The following is a 22,710-nucleotide window of genomic DNA, read 5'->3' as shown; positions in this document are numbered from 1 at the left end:
GCTGATAAATGCCCTTTGCCAGCTGCTGTAGGCGTTGTAAATTGGCTTTTACGGATGGCCCTGCATCTGTTATATTAAAGCAACACATGCCTGCAAACTCCTGGCATAGGTGACTGTGGCGTAGAAGCAAATAATTCACAGCCAGCCTGTTCTGTAGCATCCCCTGACGTACTTCCCCTAACTCACGTGAGAGTTGGGCCAGGACGGTTGAGGTTAAATTAATGGCCTTTGCCACCATGCAGGCAAGGGGCTTTACTGAGTGATAATTATGCACCACAAGCCCAGGAATACCAACTAAGGAAAAGGCCAGAGCTGCTGCCTTAGGGTCTGTGTACACTACGAAATTAGGTCGAATTTATAGAAGGCGGTTTTTTAGAAATCGGTTTTATATAGTCGAGTGTGTGCGTCCCCACAGAAAATGCTCTAAGTGCATTAAGTGCATTAACTCGGCGGAGCGCTTCCACACTACCGAGCCTCGCGTCGACTTCCGGAGCATTGCACTGTGGGTAGATATCCCACAGTTCCCGCAGTCTCCGCTGCCCACTGGAATTCTGGGTTGAGATCCCAATGCCTGATGGGGCTGAAACATTGTCGCGGGTGGTTTTTGGTACATATCGTCAGGCCCCCGTTCCCTCCCTCCCTCCCTCTGTGAAAGCAAGGGCAGACAATCATTTCGCGCCTTTTTTCCTGAGTTACCTGTGCAGACGCCATACCACGGCAAGCATGGAGCCCGTTCAGCTCACTGTCACCGTTTGTCTCCTGGGTGCTGGCAGACGCGGTACTGCATTGCTACACAGTAGCAGCAACCCATTGCCTTGTGGCAGCAGACAGTGCAATAGGACTGGTAGCCGTCATCGTCATGTCCGAGGTGCTCCTGGTCGCCTGTGTGAGGTCGATCAGGAGCGCCTGGGCAGACATGGGCGTAGGGACTAAATTTGGAGTGACTTGATCAGGTCATTCTCTTTAGTCCTGCAGTCAGTCCTATTGAACCATCTTATGGTGAGCAGGCAGGCGATACGGATTGCTAGCAGTCCTATTGCATCATCTTCTGCCGGGCAGGCAAGAGATGAGGATGGCTAGCAGTCCTATTGTACCATCTTCTGCCGAGCAGCCATGAGATGTGGATGGCATGCAGTCCTTCTGCAGCGTCTGCTGCCAGCCAAAGATGTAAAAGATAGATGGAGTGTATCAAAACAAGGAATAGACCAGATTTGTTTTGTACTCATTTGCAAACCCCCCCCCCCTCGTCTAGGGGACTCATTCCTCTAGGTCACACTGCAGTCACTCACAGAGAAGGTGCAGCGAGGTAAATCTAGCCATGTATCAATCAGAGGCCAGACTAACCTCCTTGTTCCAATAAGAACAATAACTTAGGTGCACCATTTCTTATTGGAACCCACCGTGAAGTCCTGCCTGAAGTACTCCTTGATGTAAAGCCACCCCCTTTGTTGATTTTAACTCCCTGTAAACCAACCCTGTAAGCCATGTTGTCAGTCGCCCCTCCCTGCGTCAGAGCAACGGCAAACAATCGTGCATCTGAGTTGAGAGTGCTGTCCAGAGCAGTCACAATGGAGCACTCTGGGATAGCTCCTGAGGGAGGCCAATACTGTCGAATTGTGTCCACAGTACCCCAAATTCGACCCAGCAAGGCCGATTTAAGCGCTAATCCACTTGTCAGGGGTGGAGTAAGGAAATCAATTTTAAGAGCCCTTTAAGTCAAAAAAAAGGGCTTCGTCGTGTGGACGGGTGCAGGTTTACATCGATTTAACACTGCTAAATTTGACCTAAAGTCCTAATGTAGACCAGGGCTAAGTCTCTGTGAATAAGGTTCTCTGAGAACGACATTGCATTCACTGCACTCTGGGCCAGTGCCAGCCAGGTATTTACGGGTACAGTGCCTGAAACAGCAGTACCAGTTAGGCACACGGCCAAGAGGGGGAATAAAATATACCCTGTCATCTATTTTTCTGCCTTCCCGGTGGGCTGCCATTTAAATAGTAATTTTAGTTCAAGATCCTCAGTGGAGGGGGCTGAATGCCCTTTCAGCCGGGGGCGGGGGGGTTGACACCGCCTTTAGCTGGGTAGGATGAATCCAATTCTTGTGTCCCTCGACCTTTGCTGCCGTGTGGGAGACAAGCAGGACAGTATAGGGTCCCTTCCACTTTTCCTGGAGGGGCTCGTCTTTCCAGGTACGTACGAGCACTGAGTCACCAGGCTGCAGGGAATGGATGGGCGAGTCCAAGGGTAGAGGCTGGGAATCCTTAGTATACCTGAGAAGAGACAAAAGAACAGCAGACAGGGAACACATATACTGAGACAGAAACCCATTTCCCAATTTCCACTTTTCCCCTGACACAACCGGTGTACCATTCCATGCCCTTTTAAACATAATTTCAAAGGGACTGAGCCCTAATCTACCCTTTGGGAGAGCACGGATGCGGAGCAGAACTAGGGGCAGGGCATCAGGCCACCGTAGGGAGGCCTCCTGGCATACTTTTGAAAGATGTTGCTTAAGGGTTTGATTGGTCTGCTCCACTACCCCACTGGCTTGCGGTTTCCAGGGTGTATGGAGTTTCCAGAGAATCTGTAAGGCATGTGAGATGCTTTGAATGATTTTTGACGTGAAGTGTGTTCCAATGTCAGATTCCATTCACTGGGGAAGTCCAAAGCGAGGAATGATCTTCTTAACAAACTTGAGGGCCACTGTCCTGGCAGTGCAGTTGCGACATGGAAAGCCTTCCGACCAGCCGCTGAATCTATCCACTATGACAAGGAGATACTTGAACTCTTGGGTCCGGGGAAACTTAGTCAAGTTTATTTGCCACACCCGTCCGGGGCCTGGAGTGGGTTCCAGGGCCGCTGGTGGCACTGGGTGTTTTGGTCAGGGGTTATTCTTTTGACAGACTAGGCATTCCGCCTGTACCTGGGCAGCCAGGAGTCTGAGTCTGGAGGTTATAAAGTACTTTCCCATTAGTTGGATAAGTGCCTTTCTGCCAGCATGAGTGGTTTCATGTAGTTTCTGTAATACTGGCAGAATTAGGCCCTTTGGTCTTTCCCTTCCAGGGAATGAAGCCATCCCTCCTTTTCCTGGAGACCAAGTTTGTCAGCTAGCTGTTTTTCCTTCCCAGAATACTGAGGGGTTGGGAGCTCCCCCACTGATGGGATAAGGGCATGCATACAGGTGTTCTCAGTCTGAGGGGACATCAGGGTGGCAGCATACATTGCCTTTTTATCTGCCCTGGCATTACCCCTGGTTACATGTTGATCCTCCCTCTGATGGGCCTTACAGTGTACCACTGCCACTTCCAAGGGGAGTTGCACTGCCTTTAGAAGCCAGAGAATTTGGGGCCCGTACTTGACTGGGGAACCTTGGGCTGTCAGCATTTTTCTTTGTTTTCATAGACCAACATGGGCATGCAGCACACCAAAAGCATATTTGGAATTAGTGAAAATATTGACCTGTTTTTCTTTGGACAGTTTGAGTGCACGGGTCAGGGCCACTAGCTCAGCCAACTGGGCAGAGGTTCCAGCGGGCAAACTTTTAGCTTTCACGGTGTCATTGAGGGTCACAATAGCATAACCCGCCCTTCTTTGCCCATCTATTACCATGCTGCTACCATCAGTGTACCACTTATAATTTGCATTTGGGAGGGGCACATCCTTTAAGTCCGGGCGGCTAGAATATTGGGCATCTATGATCTTCAAACTGTTACGTTTCTGTTTCTCAGTTTTTGGTAAGAGGGTGGCAGGGTTAAGGGATGGACAAGGCTGCAGCGTGACCTCGGGGTTTTCTAAGAGCTTTGCTTGGTATCTTTGCCTGTGGCGCCCATTACAGTGAGGGAGTCTGCTAAAGGGGTTAATTTACAGCAGTTTGTGCCACTCCAGAATTCACTAAAAAAAATCTATTTTTTCATTTTTCACCTGCCTTTTTACTTGGGGTACCGGGGGTAGGATGATCCATCTTCCCTGACACCCCTATTTCTGTTTTTTTATTGCCATTATAGAGGTACCCCCCTCCTTTTCTTTTTGTTTGGGCAGTTATTTTTTCAGTGTCCCTCTTGCCGACACAGGACACACTGATTGCGCCCCAGTTGTTTTTTTAGCGGGCCTGGACATCCGTGTCCACGGCCCCCCTTTTTTTTGTTTACTTTTTTTTGTGCTTGCCTGCACCGCCGCTACCATCAATTTTACTTGCTTCTTTTCTTTCTTCACTTCTCTTAAACTATACACTTGATCTGCTGCTTCTAAAATCTGTGCCATTGTCATACCCATCAAATCCTTTTTTTTCTGTAGCTTTTTCTTAATGTCGGGGGCTGCCCTGCTTGTAAATACTTCTTTAATAATTGCCTCAGCCTGAGGATCATTAGGATTTGCATTGGTATACTGTCGGATCGTGTCCTGAATGTTGTTGTAAAAAGGCTTCAGGGCTTTTCTTTGGATCCTGCACTACCTCATATGGTTTAGTCCAATTATTCTGTCTGACAGCTGCGTGACGGAGTTCATACAATAGCAGCTTCTTATAGGAGGTGAGGTGGGTTATAGCCTGATTGTCATTTGGGTCCCACCTAGGATCCTTTATGGGAACCTGATTATCTGGGATTGGGACATTGTTACGGTTCTGGTTATATCGCCTTTTTGCTTTCTTTCTTGTTTTAGCTATGACCTGTTCTTGTTTAACCTTAGTTAATAATGTTTGCAGAAGGACATTACAATTATTTTAGTCTGGCTTATAGCTGCTAAGACATCCCTCAAAAACCGATACAAACTTGCTTGGGTTGATAGAAAATTTTCCAGCCTGTGGTTTGCAAGCGGCCAGGTTCATAGGATTAAAAGGTGCATGAGTATAGACCTGCATGGTAAGAGCTTGTTCTTTCTATTGCATTACGGGCGATTTTAGTCTCGGTAAGTAACGGGTATAGTCCAGCAAATGGAGCTCGAACCTCACTATGAGCTTCACTAGGAATCTTACTCTGAGCCTTGCTCTATGTGGGTGTAGGGGCCGAAGGAGCCTCACTCTGTGTGGGTGTAAGGGCCAAAGGAGACACCGGATCTGCCATTACATTTGGGGTGGGGGTCCGGGGACTGACATTAATTGCTACCGGGACAATCGGGGTTAAATTACAGCGTTGTAAAATATCAGTACGAGACCACAAGGTCATAAACAAGTAAGCATACGAATGCTTATTTCACTGCCCCGTTCGCTGACAGAACAGGAGTAACTGGAGGATTATATTATGATTTAGTGATCCTCCGGGAGGCCACTGTTCCTGGTCCTCTAATTGGTACTGAGGCCAGTCAACCGTACAAAATCGCTTCAGTTTACCCTTAGTCATTGGATCTGATCCAAATACCTTTCAGTTTACTAAAATACACTCTAGGGGCGTGCACTGTACCCTATCTTCCGTGTCCCATACCTACAGGGTGTCCCTAAGTTCAAACAGAGAGCACAATCTGGATTTCACAAAGTTCCTACCTTATCTGAAGGACCGGTTTCTCCCACCGTCACCCTCGGCACTTCTCCACTGTGTGAGTGCGTGGCACCGTCGTGCCCTCTGGGGTCAATCAAACTGCGTCTCCTCCGAGGCCCCCGATGAACTCACCGGTGCGCGCTGGGCGTTGGTTGTCGCTGCAATCCTCGACCACCGGAAGGGATCCGGGCAAGGCTAAATTGCAGCCTCACGCCCCACGTTGGGTTCCAAAAGCTGTTGCTGGCGCCCAGTGCCCAGAGACAAAACAACAGCAGGGGTTCGTTGCCCGGTGTGCGTTACCCAATAAACACTTCCTCGACCCTTATGGCCTTCCATCCCCTCGACTTAACTAGTGGCCATACCCTGGGGTCTCCAACAATACGGGATGTAAACCTGAGGTTGAAAAGGATCCTAAAGGGAGCGGGAAAGAATCCCCTAATTATCCTTCATGTGGGAACAAATGATACTGGTAGATTCTCGCTGGAACGTATCAAGGGAGACTATGCTAGGCTGGGGAAGACGCTTAAGGAAATCGAGGCTCAAGCGATCTTTAGTGGGATTCTGCCTGTTCCTAGAGAAGGGCAACAAAGGTGTGACAAGATTATGACTATCAATAGATGGCTTAGGCAGTGGTGGTATAAGGTGGGCGTTGGGATGTATGGCCACTGGGAGGCGTTCATGGACAGAGGACAGTTGTCTCAGGATGGACTTCATCTGAGTAGGGAAGGAAATAGAATTCTAGGATGGAGGCTGGCACAACTGATTAAGAGAGCTTTAAAGTAGGAATTTGGGGGAGATGGTTGGGAGATGCATTGAGAGGGAAGAAAACAAAGTAAGAAAGGATACAGCTGTGGGTAGGAGAATGGACATAAGGAGGAAGGGCAGTGTAGATACCAGTCTAATAGGTCATACTGGCTGTAGAATGACCGTGCCTAATCGGGTACAGAATGTGAGCGAGGCCAAACAGCAAAAATTAAGATGTTTGTACACCAGTGCGAGGAGCCTGGGTAACAAAATGGAGGAACTAGAGTTACTGGTGCAGGAAGTGAAACCAGATATTCTAGGGAGAACAGAAACAGGGTGGAATAGTCGTCATGGCTGGAGTATGGGTATTGAAGGGCATGTGCTGTTTAAGAAAGACCGAAATAAAGGTAAAGGTGGTGGAGTAGCATTGTCTATCAGTGATGAGGTAGAATGTAAAGAAATAAGAAGCGATGGAATGGATAAAACAGAGTCCGTCTGGGCAAAAATCATATTGGGGAAGAAAACTATTAGAGCCCCCTCCCCCCGGGATAGTGCTTGGGGTGTGCTATAGACCGCCGGGATCTAATTTGGATATGGATAGAGCCCTCTTCAATGTTTTTAATGAAGTAAATACTAATAGACTGGAGGACGAGTGCTAGTAATAATAATAGGGCTCAGATTTTCCCAGATGCGATAGCTGATGGAGTCCTTCATCAAGTAGTTGCTGAACCGACTAGAGGGGATGCATTTTAGATTTGGTTTTGGTGAGCAGTGAGGACCTCATAGATGAAATGGTTGTAGGGGACAACCTTGGTTCAAGTGATCATGAGCTAATTCAGTTCAAACTGAAAGGAAGGACAAACAAAAATAAATCTGCAACTAGGGTTTTTGATTTCAAAAGGGCTGACTTCCAAAAATTAAGGAAATTAGTTAGGGAAGTGGATTGGACTGAAGAACTTATGGATCTAAAGGCAGAGGAGGCCTGGGATTACTTTAAGTCAAAGCTGCAGAAGCTATTGGAAGCCTGCATCCCAAGAAAGGGAAAAAACTTCATCGGCAGGAGTTGTAGCCCAAGCTTGATCAGCAAGCATCTCAGAGAAGTGATTAAGAAAAAGCAGAAAGCATACAGGGAGTGGAAGATGGGAGGGATCAGCAAGGAAAGCTGCCTTATTGAGGACAGAACAAGTAGGGATAAAGTGAGACAGGCTAAAAGTCAAGTAGAGTTGGACCTTGCAAAGGGAGTTAAAACCAATAGTAAAAGGTTCTATAGCCATATAAATAAGAAGAAAAAAAAAAGAAAGAAGAAGTGAGACCGCTAAACACTGAGGCTGGAGTGGAGGTTAACGATAATCTAGGCATGGCCCAAGATCTAAACAAATACTTTGCCTCAGTCTTTAATAAGGCTAATGAGGATCTTAGGGATAATGGTAGCATGACAAATGGGAATGAGGATATGGAGGTAGATATTACCATATTTAAGGTAGAAGCGAAACTCAAACAGCTTAATGGGACTAAATCGGGGGGGCCCAGATAATCTTCATTCAAGAATATTAAAGGAACTGGCACATGAAATTGCAAGCCCATTAGCAAGAATTTTTAATGAATCTGTAAACTCAGGGGTTGTACCGTATGACTGGAGAATTGCTAACATAGTTCCTATTTTTAAGAAAGCGAAAAAACCTGATCCAGGTAACTACAGGCCTGTTAGTTTGACATCTGTAGTATGCAAGGTCTTGGAAAAAATTTTGAAGGAGAAAGTAGTTAAGGACATTGAGGTCAATGGTAAATGGGACAAAATACAATATGGTTTTACAAAAGGTAGATTGTGCCAAACCAACCTGATCTCCTTCTTTGAGAAAGTAACAGATTTTTTAGACAAAGGAAATGCAGTGGATCTAATTTACCTAGATTTCGTAAGGCATTTGATACTGTGCCACATGGGGAATTATTAGTTAAATTGGAAAAGATGGGGATCAATATGAAAATTGAAAGGTGGATAAGGAATTGGTTAAAAGGGAGACTACAGCAGGTCATACTGAAAGGTGAACTGTCAGGCTGGAGGGAGGTTACCAGTGGAGTTCCTCAGGGATCGGTTTTGGAACCAATCTTATTTAATCTTTTTATTACTGACCTCAGCACAAAAAGTGGGAGTGTGCTAATAAAGTTTGCGGATGATACAAAGCTGGGAGGTATTGCCAATTTAGAGAGAGACCGGGTTATCATACAGGAAGATCTGGATGACCTTGTAAACTGGAGTAATAGTAATAGGATGAATCATAGAATCATAGAATCATAGAATATCAGGGTTGGAAGGGACCTCAGGAGGTCATCTAGTCCAACCCCCTGCTCAAAGCAGGACCAATCCCCAATGAAATTTAATAGTGAGAAGTGTAAGGTCATGCATTTAGGGATTAATAACAAGAAGTTTAGTTATAAGCTGGTTTCAGAGTAGCAGCCATGTTAGTCTGTATTCGCAAAAAGAAAAGGAGTACTTGTGGCACCTTAGAGACTAACCAGCTCACTTCATCGGATGCATACTGTGGACAGTATGCATCCGATGAAGTGAGCTGTAGCTCACGAAAGCTTATGCTCAAATAAATTGGTTAGTCTCTAAGGTGCCACAAGTACTCCTTTTCTTTTTGCGAATACAGACTAACACCGCTGTTACTCTGAAACCTGTCACTTAAGATGAGCTATTACCAGCAGGAGAGTATATGGGACGGGGGAGAAAACCCTTTGTAGTGATAATCAAGGTGGGCCATTTCCAGCAGTTAACAAGAACGTCTGAGGAACGGGGGTGGGGGGGGGATAAACAAGAGGAAATAGTTTTACTTTGCGTAATGACTCAACCACTCCCAGTCTCTATTCAAGCCTAAGTTAACTGTATCCAATTTGCAAATTAATTCCAATTCAGCAGTCTCTCGTTGGAGTCTGTTTCTGAAGTCTTTTTGTTGAAGAATAGCCACTTTTAGGTCAGAAATCGAGTGACCAGAGAGATTGAAGTGTTCTCCGACTGGTTTATGAATGTTATTATTCTTGACATCTGATTTGTGTCCATTTATTCTTTTACGTAGAGACTGTCCCGTTTGACCAATGCACATGGCAGAGGGGCATTGCTGGCACATGATGGCATATATCCCATTGGTAGCTGTGTAGGTGAACAAACCTCTTATAGTGTGGCTGATGTGATTAGGCCCTATGATGGTGTCCCCTGAATAGATATGTGGGCACAGTTGGCAATGGGTTTTGTTGCAAGGATAGGTTCCTGGGTTAGTGGTTCTGTTGTGTGGTTGCTGGTGAGTATTTGCTTCAGGTTGGGGAGCTGTCTGTAGGCAAGGACTGGCCTGTCTCCCAAGATTTGTGAGAGTGATGGGTCGTCCTTCAGGATAGGTTGTAGATCCTTGATGATGCGTTGGAGAGGTTTTAGTTGGGGGTTGAAGGTGACGGCTAGTGGTATTCTGTTATTTTCTTTGTTGGGCCTGTCCTGTAGTAGGTGACTTCTGGGTACTCTTCTGGCTCTGTCAATCTGTTTCTTCACTTCAGCAGGTGGGTATTGTAGTTGTAAGAATGCTTGATAGAGATCTTGTAGGCATTTGTCTCTGTCTGAGGGGTTGGAGCCAATGCGATTGTATTGTAGAGCTTGGCTGTAGACAATGGATCGTGTGGTGTGGTCTGGGTGAAAGCTGGAGGCATGTAGGTGGGAATAGCGGTCAGTAGGTTTCCGGTATAGGGTGGTGTTTATGTTATAAGCTGGGGATGCATCAATTAGAAGTAATGGAGGAGGAGAAGGACCTTGGAGTATTGGTTGATCACAGGATGACTATGAGTCACCAATGTGATATGTCCGTGAAAAAAGCTAATGCGGTCTTGGGATGCATTAGGCGAGGTATTTCCAGTAGAGATAAGGAGGTTTTAGTACCCTTATACAAGGCACTGGTGAGACCTTACCTGGAATACTGTGTGCAGTTCTGGTCTCCCATGTTTAAGAAGGATGAATTCAAACTGGAACAGGTACAGAGAAGGGCTACTAGGATGATCCGAGGAATGCAAAACCTGTCTTATGAAAGGAGACTCAAGAAGCTTGGCTTGTTTAGCCTAACCAAAAGAAGGCTGAGGGGAGATATGATTGCTCTCTATAAATATATCAGAGGGATAAATACCGGAGAGGGAGAGGAATTGTTTAAACTCAGTACCAATGTGAACATAAGAACAAATAGATATAAACTGGTCATCAGGAAGTTTAGACTGAAATTAGACAAAGGTTTCTAACCATCAGAGGAGTGAAGTTTTGGAATAGCCTTCCAAGGGAAGCAGTGGGGGCAAAAGACCTATCTGGCTTTAAGATTAAACTTGATAAGTTTATGGAGGAGATGGTATGATGGGATAATCATTTTGTCAATTAATTGATCTTTAATTATTCATGGTAAATAGGCCCAATGGCCTGTGATGGGATGTTAGATGGGGTGGGATCTGAGTTACTACAGAGAATTCTTTCCTGGGTATGTGGCTAGTGAATCTTGCCCATATGCTAACAGGATTCAGCTGATCGCCATATTTGGGGTCGGGAAGGAATTTTCCTCCAGGGCAGATTGGAAGAGGCCCTGGAGGTTTTTCGCCTTCCTCTGTAGCATGGGGCACGGGCTCCTTGAAGTCTTTAAACCATGATTTGAGGACTTCAATAACTCAGACATAGGTAAGAGGTTTATCGCAGGAGTGGGTGGGTGAGATTCTGTGGCCTGCATTGTGCAGAAGGTCAGACTAGATTATCATAATGGTCCCTTCTGACCTTAATATCTATGAATCTATGAATTTCATCCCAAACCTCATAAGGATAACATGGACACCATCATACATACACTTGACGTGAGAAGAGCCTTGGCCTTCTATTTGGACAGGACAATGACTTTTAGAAAATCTCCAAGACTCTTCCTCTCCATTGCAGATAGGTCAAAAGGTACAGCAATCTCAGCTCAGAAGCTCTCAAAGTGGGTCTCTGAGTGTATTAAACTCTGTTACCAATTGTGTAATTTAGCACCCCCACCTTCAGTATGCACGCATTCCATGAGGTTGCTCTCCTCACCCATTGCCTTCTCCAAGGGTATCCATATATCAGAAATCTGCAGAACAGTTACCTGGACATCTGCGCATACCTTTGCAGAGCACCATGCCATCCTGGGGGATTCGGCTTCAGATGCCAAATTTGGTGCGACAGTATTGTCGTCCAGATCAGACTTGACTCTGAAGTCCCAGCCTCCATTGGTGGGTACTGCTCAGGAATCACCTACAGTGGAGCACCCATAGGGACACTACTCAAAGAAGAAGAAGTTACTCACCTTGTGCAGTAACAATGGTTCTTTGAGATGTGTGTCCCTGTGGGTGCTCCACAACCCATCCTCCTCCCCTCTACTTCGGAGTTTCAGTGGTTGACTCTGTGGTAGAGAAGGAACTGAATGCCCGCACACACTGACTAACCTTGTGGCATATGGGGAGCTGTGCGGGCGGGACACGCTGCTATTGAAATTCTCCGATCAGCAGTGCGGGGCACAGACACACTTACAGTGGAGCACCCATAGGGACACATATCTCAAAGAACCATTGTTATTGCACAAGGTGAGTAACTTCTTCCTGCTAAAACAAGTAACTTTGATTTACTTCTGATTATTTGCCACTTAACTGATTTCTACTTTGCCCCCAACTGATTGAGATAAAAAATCATTTGGCCTCTAGATTTACAAATTCTGTTTTGGAGTGCATTATGTCAGATAAAGATAAATTAATCACTGGACTGAAAGTTGGTGGTTTCCTAGGAACCACTGATCATGAACTAATTACATTAAATATTTAAACAGAGGACAGTCCCAGCCACACACCTGGTGCTTCAGAAGAGTTATTTTCCCAAAGCTGAGGGAAATTATGAGTGAAATTGATTTAGAGGAAAAATTTAGACAGAAAAATATGAATGAAGAGTTTATTTGATGGCCAAAAAGCCATGATTCCATAATCATGAAAGATGACAACTTTGGCTAAAAGCACATCCTGGTTCAGTGGAAAAGTGAAGTCAGCAATTAGAAATAAAAAAAGAGAAACATATAACAAATAGAAATAAAGGGGCAAGAGATAGCAATCAATATAAATTAGAAGTTATGAAGAGTAGAAAATTGATAAGGGAATCTAAAGACATCAGGGAAATATCCATTGTTGACAGGGCTGACAATAAAAAGGTGTTTTTAAAATATATTGGTAACAAAAGAAATCCTAGCAATGATATAGGTCCACTATGAGATGGAAATGGCAAATAGTTAATAATAATAATGTAGAAAAAGCTGAAGTTAAATACATTTTTTGTTCTGGTTTGGAAAAGAAGCAGGATGATGTGATTGTATCACATGATGGTGATGAAGTACTTTCCAGTCCCTTAGTAACTAATGAAAATGTTAAACAACATCTACTCTGTATAAACATTTTTAAATCAGCAAGCCCAGAGAACTTGCACTCAAGAGTCCTAAAAGAGTTGGCTGAGGAGATCTTTTACCTGCTAATGTTAATTTTAAATAAATCTTGGAATACTGGGGAAATTCCAGAAGACTGGCAGAGTGCAAATAGTCAAAGCAGAATGTGGGAACTATAGGCTCGTTAACCTGCCATAAATCTCGGGCAAAACAATGGCAAAGCTAATACAGAACTCAATAAAAAAAGGATTCAGGATAGGAATAAAATTATTATCATGCAAACAAACCTGATTTTAATCTTTGATGAGAATACAAGTTTGGTTGATAAAGGTAACGGTATAGATTTAATATACTTAGACTTTTGTAAGGTGTTCGACTTAGTTCTGATTAAAATTCAGCACTATTCTGATTAAAAATTTAGCATTATACAGTGTCAACAGAACACATGTTAAAGGGACTAAGAACTGGCTAAGTGACAAATCTCAAAAAGTAGGTTTCAATGGGGAATCATTATCAAATGGACGTATTTCTAGTTGGATCCATCCGATGAAGTGAGCTGTAGCTCACGAAAGCTTATGCTCAAATAAATTTGTTCGTCTCTAAGGTGCCACAAGTACTCCTTTTCTTTTTGCGAATACTAGACCTGATGCTGTTCAGCATTTTCCTCAATGATCTGGAAGTAAATATAAGTCACTGCTGATAAAATTTGCAGATGATACAAAGATTGGTGCAGTGATTAATAACGATTAGGACAGGACAGTCATACAGAGTGATCAGGATTGCTTGGGAAACTGGGTCCTTTCAAACAAAATGCATTTTAATACAGCCAAATGCAAGGCCATACTTGTAGGAAGAAGGAATGCAGGACACTCTACAGATGGGGGATTGTATCCTGGAAAGCAGTGACTCTGAAAAGGATTTAGTGGTCATAGTGGAGAAGTAACTTATCATGAGCTCCCAGTGCGATTCTGTGGGAAAAGGGGCTGATGGGACCCACAGATGTATAAACAGGGAAATAGGGCGCAAGAACAGGGGAGTATTTTACCTCTGTATATGGCACTGCTGAGACCAGTACTGGAATAGTGTCTACCAGTCCTGGTGTCCACCTTTTAGAAAGAATGTTGAGAAATTGGGGAGGTGTGGAAAAGAACCACAAAAATTATTTGAGGGCTGGCAAAAATGCCTTACAGCGAGAGACGCAAAGAACTCCATCTGTTCAGTTTATCCAAAAGAAGACTGAGAGGTGACTGGGTCACAGTGTATCCATTCCTTCATGGAGACAAAATCCCAGGTTTGAAAGGGCTCTTTAATCCAGTGGAGAAAGGCAGAACAAAAACCAATGTCTGGAAGCTGAAACCAGACGAATTCAGATTAGAAATAAGGCACAGATTTCTAGCCGTGAGGGTGATTAATCATTGGCACAAACTCTCAAGAGAAGAGGTGGGTTCTTAATGTCTTCAGATCTAGGCAGGATGCCTTTCTGGAAGATTTAGTCAAACACAAGTTACTGGGCAAAATACAGAGGTAACTGGGTGAACGTTAATGGCCTGTGATGTACAGGAAGTTAGCATAGATGATCCAGTGGTCCTTTCTGGCTTTCAGCTCTATGAATCTGTGGTGCTGCCTGGAGGTAGTGTATGGACATGCCAAGAGCTGAGGAGTGAAGGTCCTGCTGAGAACCCTTGCAGATGGGATGGGGAAGGTATTGCACCAAGGGGAGGGACTGGGTACTTTAGGTTTGTTTATTTGGGGATTTTTATTTACGCCAGAGGGGGAGAGTTTCTACTCTGGCTGGAGGCTTGAGCTACTCTATCAACAGAGAGAAGCTGAGACTCAGCCAAGGGGCAGTGAGGCAGCAACCACATGCTGTGGCGGAAAAAGCAAGGCCCTTTTGCAGATGGCCAACAGACAGCCTAGGCTGCTGCACAGCCATGGGTAGCATTGAGCATGCTGCAGGAAGCACAGGCCCTTCCTCTCTTATTAGCTAATCAGCCACCTGTGGCTTGTGGCTGCTGGACTCCCCCTAACACACAGCCATTACTGCCAGCTAGGGTCAAGCCCTACGTCCTACAGGGAACCACTTCTCCTGAGCCATGATGGAACCAGCCCACTGGGAGCCATGTAAAGAAAACCAGCTTCTGGGGTTGGGTGACGGTGCATTTCCTGTTGGAAGGTGAACCTTTGTATATGTGAGGATTTTCCTCTTCACAGCAATGAGTATTTTAGGCTCTGTGAAGGAGGCAGTAGCCGTGCTGTTTGTATGTTAAGCATCAAGTCTATTTCTCTGATATTACCTGGGATTTATTTTAAAGCATTTCTGAAGGATTTTGTTGTTGAGCTTCCAACACATCCCTTAAGAGATTTTACCATAGTCTTATAGATCTTGCAGTCAGGATTAGGGGAGGGATGGCTCAGTGGTTTGAGCATTGGCCTGCTAAACCCAGGGTTGTCAGTTCAATCCTTGATGGGGCCATTTAGGGATCTGGGGCAAAAGTTGGGGATTGGTCCTGCTTTCAGCAGGGGATTGGACTAGATGACCTTCTGAGGTCCCTTCCAACCCTGATATGCTGTGATTTTCTCCCCTGATATTTAGACCAAAGTTTCCTTTAGTTGATTTCACTCTAGTATAGAAGCTAATAGCTACTTACATTTGCTTTAGATACAGTCTTAATGGGGCTTTTTAGAACCCATTTTATTTTATTAAAAGCCCATGTTACCTGTGTATTTTTAAATTAAGGATTGATTTTATATGTAAGTAAACCAAGTCTTAGTGGTCATGCTTTATGAGTAAATTTATAAACAGGTTACAGAGGACTAACACATGATTACCAGATGTTTTAATAAATGGTTGATCAGTTGTTATGACGTCCAACTGGTCAATAGGTTCCTTATAACCATCTAAAACACCTTTTATTGTGGTATGTATTACTATCTATACCACAGACTGCTCATATCTATATCATGCTTATAGAATATGTTAATAATTGAGTAGCCCTTTATAAACTATTTGCAAATGAACCCTTAGTACCAGTGTGACCATTTTATTTTGTTACTAAGGTAAGCCTTCTGCCCATCAAAGTTGGCAGCAACAAGGGCCGGGTTCAGTATCTAGGGGTTCTGTTTCAATAACACAATACAAAATTGGCTCAAACCCCCACTTAGTGACCTGGGACAATTACATACCACCCCTCTGGGCGCCTCTGAGAGGCAATACTTCCCCTCTCGCAAGCACAGAGTCTGGGTGTAGCAGAAAAAACCCTTTTAATAAAGGAGGGAAACAATGCATCATTATGTTGGGGAAACACCACAACTAGGGTTCATAAACACAAACCATGAACCAGAAGACCCACCCCCAAGCAGATTGGGCTGTGTCCCTTCCCTTTGGTTCTTGAATCCAGCAACCCAAAAGTCACCCAAAGTCCCAAAAGTCCAGCACAGCCCCAGAGTTCAAAAGTTCATCTGCAGAGTTTACCTCCCAGCCTGGTACGTAAAGGGGGGAGGTATGGGGGCACCTTACATGCTCCACTGCTCCTGTCAACGGCCAACTTCCCTGCCTTTCTGCAGGGGTCTGCTGCAGCCTTCACCATGAGCTCAGCCAGCTGTCTTGCAAGCCACTCATCTCCAGTAGACATCCCACTAGCCACTCACCAATATATCTTCAGGGCCCCTCCTGCTTAACAGCACTCAGTGATTTCAGCTCATAGCAGGGAGCCTTAGTACTAGTGCAATATTAGCCCAAAGTGAATTCAGTTCAGCAGCCTGTAACCAGACTCCTAATAGGATCAAAATTAGCTCTGATATTACACAGTGGAAAGAGGATAGAGTGAAATTGATGTTCTAGGCCCTCAGAAGGCACCCACCTCAAGTACACATATCTATAACCTCCTTCTCTCAACTCACTAGGTTCTAGAACCCATGTCCCTTGCCTAGCGAGTGCTATTTAGTTGAGGGCAGGTCCCTCCGTCATAAAATGCCAGGTATAGTTCTACTGTCCTTGATTCACATAACCAGGATAACAACACTTTTTTACTCCTGCCCCAATAACAAAGGGACTGGGCATACCACAGCAGCCCAAGTGACCATTTTGGCAAGCAGCCCCATCATGCTAGGCAGGGTGGGTATGCTCATACTAATGAGATCAGCCCTTGAAGTCCTTTTCCACAACTCGCCACCAGATGTCAGGGTAGAGCTCAACCTGACTCTGCTTACAATAAAATAGTAAAAGGCAAGACGTAACCCACCCTTAGCTTCAGTGGTTAAAAACCAGCTTTATTACAAGCAGTGCAACGTTTCACCAACCATTTGCATAACCACTTTAATGTGAATGTCTTTGAATGCATGTCTGAATGGAACACAGCTCTGTAGGATCAAGTGTATCCATTTCAGTTTAATGTAAGGAAAGTAATTGCCTTGTCTGGCTAAGGGAGTGTTTTGTGTTCACCTGGGTTTGCAGGCAGGCTGCATTTACAAATCAGCTGCTCTGGGACCATTGTGAGTTGCAGAGGCAAAGGGCTTCTCACAGTAGCAGCCCCTTCACTCCTTTGCTCTGGTAGCACAGGGATACCTTACTTCTGCTCCTCTGCAGGGAGAAGGATGCAGAAAAGGTGGTGTGGAGGAGACAGGGCCTTGTGCCCTCCAGCAGGGGCCAGCATACAGGGAGAGTCTGATCTGTCCCTATGGATGGAGTGAATTGCTGATCCCTGTGTACACAGGACGGCCCTGGAGAAAGCGTGCCTGACCCCAGCCCAGCCAGTTTCCTCCTGTAGCTCTGAGTGCCTCTGTGGCATCCAAAGGGTGCACTTGAAGGTGCTGCAAACACAGACACAGAATCACAGAATATCAGAGTTGGAAGGGACCTCAGGAAGTCATCTAGTCCAACCCCCTGCTCAAAGCAAGATCAAGCCCCAATTTTTGCCCCAGATCCCTAAATGGCCCCCTCAAGGATTAAACTCACAACCTTGGGTTTAGCAGGCCAATGCTCAAACCGCTGCCTGCATCCCCTTACCCCAATGGATTTCTAGTCCATCACCTTAACCACTCGGCCACAACTACACATCTGTGCAGATTTGGCAGGGGAGGGCCGTCCCACCCAGTGGCCTTTCTTGCTGTCTCATTGCATCAGTAGGTCATCTAATTGTTTTCTTTAGCCCGAAGAACCATCTCCTCCGTTGCTTCCTACCCTTGCATCTCTGCAGACTGCAATCACTCTCTGTCATATTGTGCTGTCCTAGTCCTGACATTGGATTGCCCTGTTTCAAACACTGTGCGGGGGCGTCTGTAGCTTTCTTTCTTTGTTAATGTTTATTTCCTCTTTCTCTCTCTGCTTATCCCCTTTATGCCTCGTTTTGGGGGCTGGGCTGCAGCTGGACCCTTGTGACACCGATAGCGATGAGGAAATTCTGGAGAGGCTTCTGGAGCTCCCACATCAGCAGAACTGCAGCAAGAAGTTATTTAGCATTCCCGAAGTAACAGAGGAAGAGGAGGAGGAAGAAAAGTGTGTTCATGTGGAGAAGAGAGAATCCCCAGACTGCTTTCTGGAGAGACGTCCATACCATACAGAAAGGAAGGGGACGCCCCTTCCCATAAGTGCCCCTCAGGCATTTCCAAACACAGATGGTAATGACACCTTCCAAAATCTTCCCGTGCAGGCTCCCCAAGAGGCTCTTATCCTTCAGAAGACCAGAGAAGACTCTGACAAGGAGAATCCTGTCTATCTGGAGCTGAGCTGGACTCAGAAGAGGGGTAGCTGTAATTGGGGTTACCAGGAGAGTAGAATAAAGCCCACTGCAGGCACAAGCCCCCAGTGGGGCAGAAAGAAAGGGGGTAATTCTCAAGAAAGGGCCCATGATCTGCCTGAGGTTAGCAGGAAGAAACGGAGCGATGTCAAAGAGCATTGTAGTCGCCTGCTGAACACCTGCAGCCTGACAGGAGGTAGCCTGTACAGAGCCCACAGCCTCAAGGAGAAGCTGAATGTCATAAGCAGTGCTAGTGGCAAGGGTGGGTCAGAAACCTGTGGTCATGCAAGACCAGGCACCTTTAGAAAATCCCACAGAAAGTTAATGCCTTCAGACCTAGCAGAGCCTGCTGCATTGACAACCCACTGCTTCAACACGAGGAACCTCGAGATCAATATTGAGTATGACTCAGAGGAAGATCAGGATCTGACCTTCCCTTCCAGCCCCGGGAGTAGGGAATGGTCAGATGGCAGCGTGGAGGGGTCCCAGACTGGCTGTGAAGGGTGGAGTGATTGCTCCAGTCAGTCTGAGTCTGCCCAGTCTGATGGGAAAACCCCGCTGAAGAAGCAGGAGTTTGGGGAAGAGAAAGGAATGGTGTGGGCTGGGTCTCCAAGCCACTACCCACAGTTACCTTGCCCAGAGAAGGAGGCACTAAGGAGTGAAGGCAGCTCAGAGGAGCAAGGCTGGGAACGAGAGGGTAGTCCAGCTGGCTGGAGGAGGATGCCGGAGCGCCCTTGGAAGGGGATACACAGTGCTGCATTGCACACAAGGGTCTGGGTGTCTTTTCCTCTTCTGGTTTTGAAGCAGCTTGTAGTGACAATAGTTTCCTCCCCTGCCCTTGCCCCCAGCCTGCCTGTGTGCTGCTTTGTCTAGTGTTGTACAGAAACGGACTCTCCAGGGGTATGACTGGGAGAGTTTGTAGAGCTTGTAGCTCTGTGCTGCTCTGAGGCTTTTCTTGTATTCTCTGCTTATGCTTGTACTGTGGAAAGTCAGAGAAGAATCATTGCTCTGCTGCTAAGAATCCTGGATGCAGTATTCCTTTTCTCAACTGGGTCCTCCTCCCTAGGACAAGATGCTGTCCAAGTTCAAAGATCTTGGGACCTTAGTGAAAATTCCTAGTAAATTAATGATGATCCCTGATCTTTTCGTCTTTTCCTTGATGTGTCCTCCCACCCCTCCTCACAACCACAATGGAGTTGTTACTGGTCTCCAAGAAAAGCACCTGTCCATGTTGACTTGCTTCAGTTTTCCAGAGTACCACATAATTCTCATCTCTGGAGTGTCCCAAAAGAGGAATATTGCATTTGAATGCATTGCTTTTTTTGGTGTGCTTAATGTCGCTGGTGAGGGGTGGAGCTGGGTCCATGCTAATTCAGAGTTCAAAGCACGGTCATTAGTAACTCTCCAGTGGTTTCTGTTGCAGGTTTCTGGTAATGAAGATCTGAGGTTACAGGAGTTACTTGGCTCACCAGCTTGGCAGACTCCAACCCAAAAAGTGAACAAGACCTTGAGAAGAAGCCGAATCTTGAAATCTTCCATCTCCAGTTCAGGTGAGCTTGTCAGCATTTCTTGAGACTATTTTCCATCTGAAAGGGAGCATAGTACCGGGAGAGAGAGACCGACAGAGGGATGGAGAGAGACCGATCTGTTTTGAAATGTTGAAAGAGAAGCCAGTAACTTCTATCCTGAAAACATGTAGATTTGGTGATGTGACCTCCCTGGAACGTGGTGCTAACATCTTTTCCCTTGCTTGCAGGCACAGCTTCAGAGGCTGTCGTTAAAGACAACTCACTAAGGATATTTGTGGCCCTTTTTGACTATGACCCCATTTCTATGTCTCCTAACCCTGATGCAGCTGAAGAAGAGCTCCCATTTAAGGAGGGGCAGATTCTGAAGGTAAGAACAGTGCTACATGAGGTCTTCTCTTCCATGTTGCTGCTAACCTGCCACGTCCTGAGCACAGATGGCTGGGAGATTTGGATGCAGAATTCAGTTGAACAGGCCGTCATTACCTTCCTTAAACTGCTTTGCCTGCAGAGCATCCCTGCTTTCATTACGTGGCTCATGCGCTCTAATGTGAACTGATGCAGATGCTGTTTCTCCTCTTCTAGGTGTGTGGCGACAAAGACGCTGATGGGTTTTACAGAGGTGAATGTGCAGGAAGGGCAGGGTACATCCCTTGTAACATGGTGTCTGAAGTTCAGGTGGAGAGTGAGGAAGTGAGGAAGGAGATGTTAAAGCAAGGTTACATTCCTGCTGCCACATCGGTGGAAAGCATAGGTACTGTACCTCCCTCCCACACCTACTCGGTTTCTGCATGTGGACAATGTGTTTCTTTCCTGACATTCAGGAAGCTCAGCATGGCTGTCATGCACTGCACTGCACTGCACTGCAGCTACACACCAACTGCACCTGCCAAGGTGGTTCTTGTGGCCACCCTCACGAGTGCCATGGGTGGACGGCAACGCTGGAAGCTGGGATAGAACTTTCCTACCAAATGTGGAGTGATGTGCACAAGGGGCTCCCAATTTTACACCCGAGTGACAGAGCAGTTCACCAGACTCTAAAAGTCTGTCCAGTGCTTTTGCCAATTTGTAGCTGATAGTGGAGACAAGAAGAGAGAGGAAGTGTATTTCCCCATCTCCCCAGGCTGAGATCCAGTGTCCAATGACAAAGGCTGACATGTATTTTCAGAAGTTACTAGTTCTTAAATTTGAATCACTGTGGATCATTGATTCAGAGCATAGGGACTGCAGGAGCCTGATGCTTGCACTTACCAAAAACATCTCTGTCCCTCTTCTCTGCAGAGATCAAGCTCAGAGCATCACCCCATCACTAGGAAACCTTGTCAGCAGAAAAGAGAATTTGCCCTTGAGAGCCTCACATGAGGGCCTGGAAGGTGAACTGCCTCCTCCCCAGGCTCACTGGGGATCTTCACCCCTGCAGAGCTCAGGAGGTCATCAAGAGAGGGAGGGAAGGAAGGACCCCGATCTCCTCCCCTGCCAGCCCCTGAAATCCCCTGCTCTCTCCCAGTCTCCCATTCATTCATTCACCTTCCGGCAGAGTGGGGAAGAGGGGAACTGTGTTCCTACAAGGGCAGGGTTAATGTGGGTTGGGTGGCTTGTTTGAGAAGTGCAACCTTAAATTTGCTTCTTTTGGGTTGTAATATGTTAGGGTTTGGTTTTACTGTTACTCTAATATTCCTGAAAGGTAATGTGCAGTCACAGGCAGGGAGGGTTGGACAGGCAGGACATGCTCCGTTGCATTCTTGATGGGCATATATAAAAACTTGTCTCTGTGTGTGGGTTGTACAGTATGAGAGTCCCTGTGTGGTCTCGCTTTAGTATATAAATCACACTCTGCTTCCCAGTGGAAGTTTCTTCATGCTGCTGTGCTGCTTGCTCACTCTCCAAGAAGCTTTTCATTTTCATTCGCTGTCTTACTGTTCTCTTGTCTATTTTTGCTTTTTTTCTTGGATTTTATTAAGGAAATGGTACATTTGCTCGACCTCCACACCGCCTCACCGTCCCTCCTCCGAAACCCAGACGTGCCAAGAAAGGTCTGTCACGCCTGCTGCTTGCATTTGATTTTGGCATTTGCGTTGCAAACTGAGTTGAGTTTTGACTATCTGCTTTCAGGATCTCCAAATGGTCAGACTGGCAGCATGTGGACAGAGCACCCTTTCCTTCCCGTTTGGCACCATTTGTAATCACTCCATGCTGGGACCCTGGCCTGGGTGTTAAATGTTCTCAAGGACAATTAGCCCTTTATGTTTCTGGAGCTTGTCCTCTGCCTCCAATGATGTTCCAGTGTCACTGTTACTGTCCTAGACTTTGAGCTGCATGAATAGGATGTACGATCTGCTTGTGGTGTGTGTCTGTTGGGCCTTGGCTTAATCTGCACTCTTTATGAGGAACGTCTTGTTGTTTGTCAGGTGTCTGTTTTTGTCAGTGTTGAAAGCTGAATACAGACTCATTAAACCTTTTCTTCCATAGCGGAGCTGGAAAAACAGGAAAACTACAAGCCTCATCCAGGTGAGAATTACTCCTTCCATGCTCGGATACTACAGGGAAAGGGCCCATAAAAGTAGATAGATGCTTTTCAGCAACACATCTCAGGGAGCAGCCACATCACTTCCTCATAAGAGCCCTTGTGAGCAAGTGTCTCTCCCTTCCCTATGTGGAACCTTGTCAGCGTGACCCTAGTAAGAAGAGTCCTGCTACCAGTTTGTGGTTTCGGAGTGTTCAGTCTTACCCAGATCCTAGCTAAGCTATGGCAAGAAGGAACAGGCTGTTTATGCAGTGGGTAGTGTGT

The 22,710-nt window shown here is 45.9% G+C and overlaps 1 protein-coding gene across 15 annotated transcripts in view; it reads left to right on the top strand.

The window, feature by feature from the left end:
* The window catches only part of TSPOAP1 (TSPO associated protein 1), a 231,743-nt gene that overhangs the window by 184,407 nt on the left and 24,626 nt on the right, over window positions 1-22,710 (top strand). For 11 of the 15 annotated variants that reach the window (XR_012155490.2, XR_012155491.2, XM_073316132.2 and 8 more), the window contains 6 exons: window positions 18,025-19,167; window positions 19,820-19,946; window positions 20,153-20,292; window positions 20,508-20,676; window positions 21,884-21,955; window positions 22,392-22,430. Coding sequence is in view for 12 of the 15 variants with exons in the window: in XM_073316132.2 (XP_073172233.2) it covers window positions 18,025-19,167; window positions 19,820-19,946; window positions 20,153-20,292; window positions 20,508-20,676; window positions 21,884-21,955; window positions 22,392-22,430 (1,690 nt within the window). In the remaining 3 variants the exon portion in view is untranslated. The other 4 variants (XR_012155492.2, XM_073316131.2, XM_073316138.2 and 1 more) reach the window with 3 other exon arrangements.

This window comes from Lepidochelys kempii, chromosome 17, assembly GCF_965140285.1.
Source record: "Lepidochelys kempii isolate rLepKem1 chromosome 17, rLepKem1.hap1, whole genome shotgun sequence".
NCBI classification, from domain to species: domain Eukaryota; kingdom Metazoa; phylum Chordata; order Testudines; family Cheloniidae; genus Lepidochelys; species Lepidochelys kempii.
The sequence above is the reverse complement of the archived record's forward strand: the minus strand, read 5'-3'. Positions and strand labels throughout refer to the sequence as shown.